General features: G+C 38.5%; 1 protein-coding gene across 2 annotated transcripts in view; it reads left to right on the top strand.

Moving 5' to 3' along the window:
• Window positions 1–7,998, top strand: part of PRKG2 (protein kinase cGMP-dependent 2) — an 84,717-nt gene extending 76,719 nt beyond the window's left edge. For both annotated transcript variants that reach the window (XM_032632837.1, XM_032632836.1), the window contains exons 17-18: window positions 5,818–5,884; window positions 7,903–7,998. In XM_032632837.1, coding sequence (XP_032488728.1) covers window positions 5,818–5,884; window positions 7,903–7,998 — 163 coding nt within the window. The remainder of the gene's footprint in view (window positions 1–5,817; window positions 5,885–7,902) is intronic.
• The last annotated feature ends 5,136 nt before the right edge of the window (window positions 7,999–13,134 follow it).

The following is a 13,134-nucleotide window of genomic DNA, read 5'->3' as shown; positions in this document are numbered from 1 at the left end:
TTAGTGTAAAGCTCATTATTTGCCTTAGATTCCAATTTATCTCTCTTCCTATGTGCTGTTATCACAGTTTCTTTTCTCATGATAAAATGACACATAAACACACCATTCATATTGAACAAACAAGTGTCCAGTCAGTTAAAGTCCCCCCTTCCAATGTATTTCCTCTTTTATCTCATTAAAGAAGCATCTTCATGTTTGCTCTGGGGTAGTTGGGAAATAGAAGTGATATAATTGTTAACAGGTTCCCGTTTTATCTCTTACTTCTTATTTACCTGAGGCTCATTTAAATATAGCTGTCAAATTGTGATTAGATGTACATGTAGATTCATGCTAAAGGATTTTCTCACTTCAGCATGGTAATGAAGAATTTTGAATTTCCTTCCCCATAGGGATTAATTTGCCCACTCTTCTTAACAGACAGGGTGTTCTTTGCCAAGTAGCTGAAGCATACAGCTGAAGCTGCTGTGTGTAGGGCAGAGTTCACTAATAAGATGTACCAAATTTACACAGTGCCTTCCGGTGAGCTCAGGGAGATCAAAAACATTATTTCATCTGATTTTCATAGTGCTTCTTAGCATACAAAGATGGGGCACGGGGGTCTGAAAAATAGAACTCTCTTTGCTTTCCAATAGGAGTGCTCTATAACCTTCCGTAAGTCTCCAAGGCACATATAGCTTCACTACCCAGTATATTCTTGTAATGTTTTTTAAAAAAAACATTCTTTCTAAAATTTGCCATCAGATTTTCCCACTCCTCTCTAAAGTAAAACATCTTTTTTCCTTGGAGAGCCATTTACTTCAATTTTGTATTTAACAACAATACGGTTAAACGTGGCATATTTTTATGTTTGTCCAGTCTGTGTTAAATCATCTTTCTTAAAAATAGAGTTCCTCCCTCTCCTATTTGTAAGTTAACTTATAAACTAGGTACCAATCATGTCTCCCAACACCTCTCTGAAAAGAGGGATAATATAGTTGTAGGGTACAATTAAGTCTTTCCTGCTAGGTAGAGGAGTAATTTGTTTCAGGTCTCTTAATGTTACCTTTAATATTTCCAGTCTCTAGAATTTTACTCTCAAGAATAGCTACTACTCTTCTAAAAATGAAGAAGCAATTTATGTACAGTTGCTGCTAATATTTCTTTAGTGAATATTTTTCACACACGACTGCATGCTGGCACTTGGATTACTTAAAATGTGGTTAGTGTCAAAAAGGCCAGGTGTTAAGTGAATAACCACTCACGTTAAGTAAATATTGCCATAAGTCAAATTGTAACAAGTACTCAGCAAGAAATGCATAGGCTCTTTGATTCAGTAGAGTAACAGTAATGATTTTTATTAATATTTATGGAGTAGCATCTGGGTAGAGAGCATTGTAAAATATGTGAAAAGGAATTGTGTCAGTCATCGGTGGCAAAAGAAAAGAATCCACAGAACTGTGTGTCTAGAAATCCCTAAAAATGGAGCCTCGGTCTGTGCAAAGAAGGTGATGGGTGGATCATGGAGAGGACTTCTGTGGTTTTGCAGCAAGGACAAGGGAAGTCATACATCTAGGATTGCTGTCTGACTCTCACTCTTTGCTTAGAGACTCAACAGTGTAGACCAAAATGGCACTTTGGGTTAAGAATGGCATCTGAAATGGAATGTACTAAGAGCCCGCCCTCTCTGTTTTTAGTACTTTTTCTCTTGCTAAGCTTAGACTTGGAATGAGAAATCCAGTCAAGGAGTGACCCAAAACCAACTCCATGAGAGGGAGGAGATTGAAAAAGGTAGAAAAGGGTAACTTCGGATACGGTTGACAGACCGATGAATCCGAGGGCCTCCCAAAATCTCCCAGCCTTCATTCTGATACCTCCCACCACCACCTGGACCTATCGCGCCCCCCTGCGGTCATTCTTCACATAGCAGCCAGAATCGTCTTCTGAAAACATATTTAGATTGCATCACTTCCTTACAACTTTCTACTGGCTTCCCGATAAGCATAAAATCTTGACTCCTTGTTGTGTTCTACAAGACCCTATAAGATCTGGCCTCTGGCTGGTTCTCAGATATTATATTTTTCTCTCGTTTCCCCTCCACCCACCACACTTCAGCTCATTCCTATCACTTTCTTCCATTCAGAAGGTCATTGCCACAAATCTTCCCATGGCTTCTCCCTTCTCTTCATTCTGGCCTCAATTCAAATATCACTTCTTCAGATAGCACCCTAGCTAAAAGCAGCACCTCCCAAGCCATCCGTATCCCAGTCATCATCCACCATTTTATTCTCTTTTATCTTCCTAGTACGTATTAGTATATGAAATTAATGTAAATGTTCATATTGTTTACTTTTTTGTTTGATTACTTGTCACCTCCTGCCAAAATAAAAATATCTTGAAAGCAGGGTCTTTGTTGTTTTTGATGCCTGGGACCAAGTTGACTTTCCATAAATTTTTGTTGGCTGGCAGACCTGACCTCAGTGTCCCAATAGAAAAGATCAGTGGATTTAAGCAGTATTATTCCAGGTTCTTTATAAGATTCTGAGAGACAGAGTACATTGTTTCTGTCTGATAGGAGCAAGTTCTCCTCATTTCTGGTGTTGCATTTCCAGCTCACTAAGCCTGATACATATCCTAAAGACCAGATCAGTCCTTCCTTTTAGATTAATAGTTTGGAAGCAATAAATGAAAGAACTTCATCTGGCCATCAGCCTCCTCTCATTACAGATAACTGTAAAATACTTTTTATCTTGGAGCCTCTTCTATACATTTCACCAGTAGCATCACCACCATGGCAGTGTGTTACTGTAAGACATGATAGTTAGAGGTCCTATGTGAGGGTGTTCTCTTGTAGAGTCATTCAGTTATTCAGCAGACATTTATTGGAGCCCCTGTTTTGTGTCAAGTACTGTTGCAAGTGTTAGGGACACAGAAGGAAAGGAAACAGACAAAAACCCCTACTCTCATGGAGCTTGCATTCTAGTTGGAGAGAAAGAAAATAAAGAAAATAATTAAGTGTATAGTAGGTATATTAGAAGGCAGTAACTTATAAGGAGACAAAATAAAGTATGGAAGGAGGATGGGAAGTACATGGAGGTGGGGTTGGGGAGGGGTTGCCATGTTAGACTGGATGGCCAACGAAGGCCTCTCTAAGAAGATGACCTTCGAGAAAACACCTGATGGTGTTGAGGAGACAGACCATGTGGAAATCTGGAGAAAGGACAATTCAGCTACAGGGGCTCAAGTGCAAAGGTCTTGAAGTGGGAACATCCCATGCTTGTTGGAAGAATGTTGAGGAGACAAAGGAGCAAAGAGAGAGAGAAAGAGAAAGGTAGGGCAGTGGCAGGGTGGGGGAAGGGTGGTGGTGGAAAGTGTGATAAGGCCTGTGGGTTTTAATAAAGACATGGTAAAGACTTTGCCTTTTACACTGAGTGAAATTGGAAGCATTGGACAGTTTTGAACAAAGGCATGATGTGAACAAAGGCTGCAATGGCTGATGGCTTCAGGTAGGCAACATTTAGTGTTTACTGGAGTGGCAGGCAACAGGTTTTTTTGTCTGCAGTTGATACAGTGATTAGATTACTCTTTCAAGTTTTCCTCCAAACTTAAAATGTTGGAGGAAACATTTCCTCCAAATGACTTGCATTTTAAATGATCACCCTTGCTGGGCTGTTTCCCATGGACAAAAGCAGGAGGACCCGTTAGGATGTTATTATACTAATACAGGCAAGAAATAACTGTGGCTTGGCCCATGCTGGTAGAGTAGAGGTGTTGAGTATTGGCCAGGTTCTGAGTACCAACGTATTTTGAACGTAACAGACTAGATTTACATATGGAGTGAGATAGGATGTGAGAGAAAGGATAACTCCAAAGTCTTTGGTTTGAGCAACTGGAAGAGTTGAGAGAAGTTCGTTGCGGAAAATTTGGAGCTTCAATGTGGACCTGATACAGCTAGATGCCCGTTAGACATCCAGTGGGGAGATGGTGAATAGCACTTGTAGCTAGCAGCCTGTTAAGCAGTGTGTGTGTGTGTGTGTGTGTGTGTGTGTGTGTGTGTGTGTGTGTGTGTGTGGTGTGTGTGGAGGGGGGCAGGGTGGTGGTGGAAATAGCAGTTTGGGAGTAATCAGTTTATACATGCTATTTAAAGCCACAAGACTGAATGAGATTTCCTAGAAAGTGGGAGTAGTTGGAAGAAGAAGAGGTCCAAGGACTGAGCCCCAGAGCATGCCAACTTCCTATGGAAATAGCAATGGAAAATGAGAGAAGGCACCCAAGATGGTAGGAAGAAAGCCAGGACAAGGGCATGTCTCTGGCGCCAAGTGAAGAAAGTGTTTTGGGAAGTGTGAGTGATGAGCTGTGCTAAGAGTAAGATGAAAACTGAGAATTGAGGGAATTCGCTGGAGTGGAGAGGGTGAAGCCTGATTGTGGTGTGCCCAGGAGAAAATGGGTAGTGTCGACTGAAGAAAAACACACAACCTAAAAGTTGCAAGTTATGTTTTATTTGGAGACCTTACTGAGGACTATAGCCCAGGAGACAACCTCTCAGCTCTGAGGAACTGCTGCAAAGAGGTAAAGGAGGAATCAGGATATATAAGAGTTTTTGCTTTAAAAACAAAACCATGTAGTACAACATTGGAAGATTACTGCTGAAGTGGGGAAGGGCCATATAGGGGTTGGGGAGTAAGAGGTAAAACTATTAGGTATAGAATGAGCTACGAGGATATATTGTACAACACAGGAAATATAGCCAATATTTTGTAATAACTATAAATGGAGTATAAGTTTTAAAAATTGTGCATCACTATATTGTACACCTGTAACTTACATACTGCTGTACAGCAACTATACTTCAATTTTAAAAAGAAAAAAATTTACCGCTAATCACAAATAGAAGACATCTCAAGTCAACGATTTTACTGCTTTTCTATATATGGGAAGATGTAAGAGTTTGGGATCCTTGAAATTACCCCTTAGATATGCATCTTAACTATCTAGGGCCAGTATTCAGTTTTCCTCCATCCTGAATCCCCCATCAGGTGGCTGCAATGGCTGACGGCTTCAGGGCAGGCAACATTTAGTGTTTACTGGAGCGGCAGGCAACATTTTTTTTTGTCCGCAGTTGATACAGTGATTAGTTTACTCTTTCAAGTTTTCCCCCAATGGGAAGAGAGAAATGGAATGAGAGTTGGAGGGGAGTTTGGGTCAAGGGAGATTGCTTTGTGGTTGGAAGAATTTAAATGTTTCCATACTGATTCGAATGCCCGAGGAGAGACGATGTTAAAGATTCAGGAGAGAGGAGAATTTAAGGAGCATGTCTGAATAGAGAATGTCTACAAGATCAAATACACAGCAGAGGAGCTGACCTTAGTGAGAAGCAAGGGCAGTTCATTCATGGTGCAGTAGAGAAAGGGAACACACAGATGTGCCTACACAGGAAGGTTTGCTGGTGGAAAATTGTAGAAGTTCTCTTTTCTGCTCCTGGTTTCTTAGTGAAATAGGAAGTCAGGCCATCATTTGGGAGGGAAGATGGATAGGAGGTCTGAAAGTTTGAGGAGAGAGGACGAAGTATGGATTATGAGTCTAAGGGAGTGTGATGAGGGGAACAACAGGGAAACCTAGACTGACTGCTGGGCAGCATTAAAGGCCCCCCTGAGGGTAGTGGGCATGGATTTAATGTGAGAGACACACATGCGTGTGGGCATGGTTGGTATTTTCCTCTGATCACTTGCAGCTATACTGTTGCAGGCAGGGAGCAGGCAACAAAATGGGTGGACAGATGACTTGACATGCTAATAGTTTATCAGATAAGTAATATTTCTCTGTACTTTTCTGATTTCTCAGGTGGTTAAATGGTTTTAATTGGGAAGGACTGAAAGCACGGAACCTTCCATCACCTTTACAAAGAGAGGTATGGCATCTACTATATTACTCTCTTGATTTTTTTCCAAGTATTTGTTTTTGTAAACAGGTTTTAGTGTGTGTGTGTGTGTGTTTGTGTGTGTGTGTGTGTGTGTAGAATAGATTAAAAAAATTCTAACAGTTTTTAAATTTAAGTGAAAATGTCTTTGCAATTGTGACTATATGGTCTAAATAGTATTACGTATTCAGTGGACCTTAGCTCAGCTCTTAATAATGGATTACATGTAAATCTAAATCCCAAGGTAGCCAGTGTTGGTCAGGCTGACAGATGGTTCTAAAAATATAATATGAACCTATATGTAATTTAAAATTTTCCAGTAGCCGTATTAAGAAAGGTAAAAAGAAATGGGTGAAATTAATTTTAATTATCATAATACATTAAAATATTATTTCAACATGTAACAAACACAGAATATTAATATATTAATAAAGATGTTACATTTATTTTTTTCATACTAAATTTTCAAAAATCCCAAGTGGTTTTTCCACTTTCAGCCGTCTCAGTTCTGACTAGCTATATTTCCAGTGCTCAGTCCCCATTGCTGGTTGGACAGCACAGCTCCAGAGAAAGCAGAACATCTGCTAAGTCGGGGAGGGAGGGGGATGGCTCAGGAATAATCTAGTCAACACCCTACAAATGTTATGTTGTGTTCTCTGTAAAGGAATTTTGAGGATCTTTGTCTTTCTTTGTACCTTTTTAGATTGACATCTGAATTTTTTCATTACTCGTCTAAGTCATTGTGGAAAATGTAATTTCGAGTTGTAAATATTGACATTTTACAGTAAAACATTACTCTTACTTTGCCCCTTTAAATATATCTAGTGTAATCTAAATGCCATTGAGGTATGAAACCCATCAGCCATTTAAAAAATAGAAATATTACATGACTACTTTTTCTCTCTAAACTCCTATTTTCATGTTTCCATTAGATTTTCTCTATAAAATTTCACCCTAATGTAAAAGATTTTTATACTGGATGGTCTTCTATTAATCATTCTTTAAGTGCCTTTCAATTTTAGTTTTTATAAAATTAAAAATTTTTCTGAGGATAAAAATTTCTCTGGCAACACAAATATTTCTTCTGGATTCAGTTATAATTACATTTTTGTAGCATGCAGTATCAAACAACATACATATATTATAAATTTTTAAATAATTATTAAACGAAAATGTTTTGAAAAGAAATTATTAATGTACTTGTGGATGAATATTATTTACTAAAAAATGGGATCAGATTCCACATCAATTCTATTTCTTTTTAAAATTATTTTTCTGTAGATGAAAGTGCTAAGAATTGTGTTCACATAAATAAGTAAATGAGAGTGGAGGATTTTATAATAGCGATGTCACTTTGAGCACCTTCTGAGTAGTCTCCTTATGCCCCCAAAAAACTCATTATGATGGATCATAAATAGTATTTTTAGTGATCTATCAGTTGATAATTCAATTAGGTACTAATGAAGATTGTTTGAAAGCAAAGAATTGGAAACCACTTGATTTGCAAAGTAATTTAATACCAGAGTCATTTCACTCTTTCAACAAGGTCACTAGTATTTTGAATTGTCCCTTTGTTTGACATTCTGGAGAATTTATATGGGTCAATTAACCCTATAAAAATTCAAGATCAGTGAGAAACTTTATTATAAAGTGGAAGAAGGATTCTGGCAAATTTTGATATTTTTAATATTTCCTTTTAAAATATTTTCCAATTTGAAAAAAAAAAAAGAGACATCATTTCTGTCACCTTTTCTTTCAGAAATAACTCCTTAAGCCAGGTAGCTCCTACTGCATGTAATTCTGGGACCCGATCCATTTGTTCTAAAGGGGAGATCTCATGGGGCTGAGAGTGTGACTCAAAAATGATAACTGGTTATCTTTTCCTTATATGTACATTACAAGTGGTTGCAGTAGAAAATCAGTGTTCAGATACAGAAAGCATTCCCCATATGTTCTAGCATGCTTCGTCAACGTTATCCTCACCTTTGGTTTCATCCTTTCTCTACTAGCTAAGTGGACCCACAGATCACAGCTACTTTGACAAGTATCCTCCCGAGAAGGGGGTGCCTCCTGATGAGCTGTCAGGCTGGGATAAAGACTTCTGACAGAAGAAAAGATGATTACTGCCCTACATACACAAAAGGACTATAAGGACCAACAATCCAACACTGATTATTTTTCTTCAGAGTATTATACTATCTTTTAGAAGACCATTAGAGAAAAGAAATCCCTGCCCATGAGCTGGGGGTGGGAAATAGTAGGTGCGGAGGTGGTTCTGAATGATAATGTCTCATTTAGATGTTGTGAATTATTCGTGTGTTCTGTTCTTTGCTTTTCTCAAATGTTGAAGGCTATCCTATTCCCCTCTTCAAAGTCAGAACCATTTTTGTCAAAGGGACATCATTTTCTCTGCAATCTGTTGCTCCATCCCAATCATATTTGTCTCCTTTGAGTCCTAGTAAGGTTTAAAAAGTGTCTTGCCCTTGAGCAACTAAGTCATTCAAATAGAAGGAAGAACAAGGGTGAATTTTGGAAGATTTCTCCCGTTCTCAACAATCCCACGTAAGCATTATGGCATCTTGAAGTCATGGCTTGTGGTAAACTTGGTCGTCAACAGAAGTTCTTGATTTTCACCTGTGTTCAACCTAGAAATATATTGATAGGCTTCTGAACCTAGTCTGGGGAAAGGCAAATTTGAGTGTTAGTCATTGGTACCACTTTCTAACACAGATGAGTTAATGAATCCAGCCAGGTAATTATATTCTATTGGGGAACTTAGAAACAATAAACAAAGCAAAAAATATTTTTATTCTCCTGTGACCAGCTGTGATACCTCAGAGACTTTTCAAAAGTCTTGTTAAAAATGGTTATAATGTGTGGTTAATTGATGGGCCTTTGGAAAGGTTTTATCTTATATATTAAATATTTTCACAATCAAATTAGAAAACACGCAGGAACTACATTGTGAAGGCTTTTCCTTCCCATTACATATGGAGGAGAAAAAATTCTAAAAGGTATAAATGCTGACTCTTTGAAACTCTGAGATATTTTGGCCAGTTCTGTGATTGTTGCTATTAATAAACCAAGAGTATAGAAATAACCACAGTTAATTTTTAATGGAAATCCCATTGGCAAATATTGATGCACGTCTAATCACTGCTGCATTAATAACTTTAAGGAGACATTTGAGTCATGGGAGTGTTTATAATTTTAGATTGTTAAGGCAGGGAAGCCACTAGAGAAGTGATGGGACGGTAAAAGGGACATTCAGCATCTGTCCCCCTCCTGGCTCCTCCCTGCAGTCTTCCAAATAACAAATAGATTTGTTTCAATAGCATTGGACACCAGTAACCTAAGAACTTTACTAGTAGAATGTTTTATGTACCGATCATCATCATTCTCCCACCCTCCTTCCCAAATGGATGGGAAACAGATTTTCTTTTTATCTTTTTGATCTGGCAGAGTAAAAATAACGTCAAAGTTCCTGCATTATTCAAGCTTCTGGTTATACTTTCATATGCTAATGTTCTATAGGAAAAGCATCACTATCCACATCCACCCATATTTTCAGCATTCAGAGAGTCATCTGTCTGCTTCTGAAGTGTTAAACCAGATAAGTGAGGCCCAACCCAGGAAGGTGCATCCTTAACAAATTAGATTTCCACATTTAGAATCCTTTTGCTGAACCAAAGAATTTTTGTTTCCTGTAGTAGTATTTTTAAAGTTTATGTATTGTACATAGAAGAACCATTTTTAATAGGATCAACATAACCCGCTTAATGAATTTCTAAGATTTTTTAAAGATTTTTATTTGAATTTGGTTTGTAAGCACTGTATGTTTTTCCATGTATATATTTTTAAATTACCCACCTATGAATGTAGGGAATTTATGTATTGGGTGGATATTAGAACTGTACAGTTATACTAGCAATGATATTCTCAAAGGTGATCAATAGTTGTAATTCAAAAAAGACTTACATATATACAAATAAAAACCAACTTAGGGTTCTACAAGTTTATTTTGGCTATGACTGGCCATGTCAATATATAATCTCCACATGTGATTTTATTGTGTTTACTTTGGAGTACTTTATAAAGATGGAGAAATGAGAGACTGAACCATTAATACAATACCATTTCTATTTTGTAGCTGGGTGACTTTGGAAAAATGACTTCACTTTTTTGAGTACTAGCTTTCTCACCTGTAGAAAAAGCACAGTAAGATAATACCTACTTTAGGCGCCTGTTTTGGAGAGTAAATTGATACCTAGACAGTCCTTTGCCAATTTCAATGAAATAATCAATGCTGCATAGATGGGAGCTACTGTTACTATCTCTATTAGAATTAAAGGAGCCTTAATAACCGTTTAGTCCTGGACCTTATGTATCATTGGTATCTGTATGCACAATTGTACCAATTAAATCCAGTATCAATCTTTTCTTTTCCTTTTAAATCATGAAGTAAAGATGGTTAATCAAATTTTAATGCATGTGATGAAGAGTTAACCCTCACCAAAATGAAGTGCTTTATTAAGAGTTCACTGCTCACCTAAGTTTCTAAGTTTTAACTTTTTATAAATTAAGGATATATATGTATATGTACATATATATATATTCTTAGAAAATACAGAAAATTATCCCCCTATATACAGACCCATCATATGCCTAATCATTCCTAATCTGTCTTTTCTGGGTGCAAAGTTAATTTTTCATTCTTGAGCCTCTTCTCTGCAGGGCCAACTTTTCATGATGGTAGTTTCCTAATATGTTCGCTATTAAAATGTCTGGAGGGAGGAGAATGTAGTGGTGAAAAGTAAGACTTGGAGTCAAAAATTATGGGTTTGAATTCTTGCTCTGTCCAGGTTTGTGTGACATTGAATAACAAACCACATCTTTATTCACCTATAACTTAGAGATGGTACAGATAAAGCTTTGGAACACTGGGCCAGAATATTATTACTTGTAGGTCATTGATAATAATCATTTGGAAATACATCTGTTTCTTTTTGGTATAATAATAAATCCTTGTTTTTTTTTTTATTGCCAGGTATTGTACTAGGAGCATTTGCATCCATTATCTCATACACACAAGATTCTAAAATAATTATAAACACACTGACTATTGACTGCCTTCAAAGCTAAATATTGGCCTCAAATATGCCTTTCATTCTCAATTTAGCTGTGCTGGTTTTATATAGCTTAGATCCAGTTGCTATAACAATATAACAAATTAACCCACAACTTAGTTGCTTGGAGCACCATTTTATTCTTCGGGATTCTGTGGGTCAGGAATTCAGACAGCACATGGCAAAGATGGCTTGTCTCTGCACCACAGAATCTGGGGCATCAGGTGGAAAGATTCAAAGACTGGGGTGACTCAGCGGCTGGGAGCTAGAATCACCTGAAGCCTTGTTCACTCATGTATCTGGAGCCTGGGCTGGGACAACTCAAGGACTAGGACTGCTGTTCAGTGTGCCCACACGTGTTCTCAACATGGTTTGAATTCCTCACATTATGGCATTGTTAAAGTAGTCAGACTCCTTTCATGGTGGCTTGGGACTTCAAGAGCAAGTATTTCAGCCAACATGGAGAAGCTGAACTAAACTTTATGAACCAGCCTTGGAATCACATCACTTCGCTTCTGCCATACTCTGTGGGTAGAAGCACAAGCCCACCCAGATTTGTGGGGAGGGAACATAGGCTCCATTTCTTAATGAAGAGAGTTTCAAAGAATTTGCAAGCAAGTTTTAAAACTGCCACAACCCACTTTCTGTCCACAGAATACTTACATTATTGCCATATGCAAAATAAATTCATTCCCTCTCAGGCGTCTCCCTAAAAATATCATCTCATTACATCAGACTCAGGGTCAAGGTCCGGGATCTTGTCATCTAAGTTCAATTCAGGTGTGGATAAAGACTCCTCGGGTGTAATTCCTTGGATACATTCTTTTAGGTCAGAAAGCCTGTAAACTTAGTTAACAAGTCATCTGTCACCACACTCACAACACTGAATGGCGAGACGACCAGTGGATAACCACAACGGATTCTTGCATTCTGAGAGGGAGAAGATGAGAGGCACAAAGCAGCACCGGTCCATAGAATTCTGAAATTTGGTGTGACTCGTGTTACCATTTCACTGCTCACGGCTCAGTCCTACTCCCTGTGAGTTGTTCTCTGCAGCTCTTGGCCCCACCATGGAGAATCTGGGTTCTGCCTCTGAGTTAGCCTTTTTGTTTGTTCGTTTTTTCTATAAGATATGGCTGGTATTTGCAACTGAGTAGACTTCTTAGCCTGTTTCCTGCCTGTAAATGTTAGGTGGTAGAGATGCCTTTTTAAAATTTGTCTCTCTCTCCATTGCAAGCTGATACATTTCTTTTAAAAACGTTGTGAATTTCCAATGTATAAATTCATGATCCACTCCATTAGGCAAAAGCTACACTCACAAATCTTTTCTGTGAAGATGCTGTGGAAATAATGATTCTTAGAAGTTCTATTTTCTTAAAAGTGAGGGTGTGTACAGCACATGCTTAAGATGCTTGGAAGGTCTTTTGCCTTTTGAAAGGCTCTGGTAGTCAGTTTCAAAGATGCCTTCTAGCCAACAGCCAATGAGGAAATGAGGCCCCCAGTCCCTCAACCTGTGATGAACTGAATCCTGCCAACAACCACAGGAGTGAGCTTGGAAGTAGATCCTCCTTCACTTGAGCCTCCAGATGAGACTGTAACCTTAGCCAATACTTGGTCAAAGCCCAGCGAGAATCCATGAGCCAGAGGAGCCAGATAAACAACTCCCAGATTCCTGACCTGCAGAGACTGTAAGATAAGAAATGCGTGTTGAATTAAAGTACTAGGTTGGGAAGGAAAGACGGACATGAAGTAAGGGAAACAAGAACAGAATGGACACAAGAGAACAAACTGGCAAGCCAGAACCCAAGAAGACAAACTTTTGAATCTGTGTCTTTCATGGTTGCCAACCTTGGCCATATGGGTGGCTTGCAGGATAAGCTGACACCTTTTACGTGTACCTGGCTCGGAATGTGCAGATGCCAAAGGAGCAATCTGGCTGGAGCTAAAGGAACCACAAGCCTGAATGCTGTCCTTCACCACCAAGGTGAGGCAGCAGATCAACAAAAATGTGCATGAGCTCCAACTGTGCTTGGTCTTGTGCCGACGTCTGGAGTATAAATATGGCTGCTATTCACTTTGGCATTTCAGGTCTTATGCAGATTTCTCTTGTGGCAA

Source organism: Phocoena sinus, chromosome 5, assembly GCF_008692025.1.
Source record: "Phocoena sinus isolate mPhoSin1 chromosome 5, mPhoSin1.pri, whole genome shotgun sequence".
Classification (NCBI taxonomy): domain Eukaryota; kingdom Metazoa; phylum Chordata; class Mammalia; order Artiodactyla; family Phocoenidae; genus Phocoena; species Phocoena sinus.
Note: the sequence above shows the minus strand (reverse complement) of the source record. Positions and strands in the feature narration are given on the sequence as shown.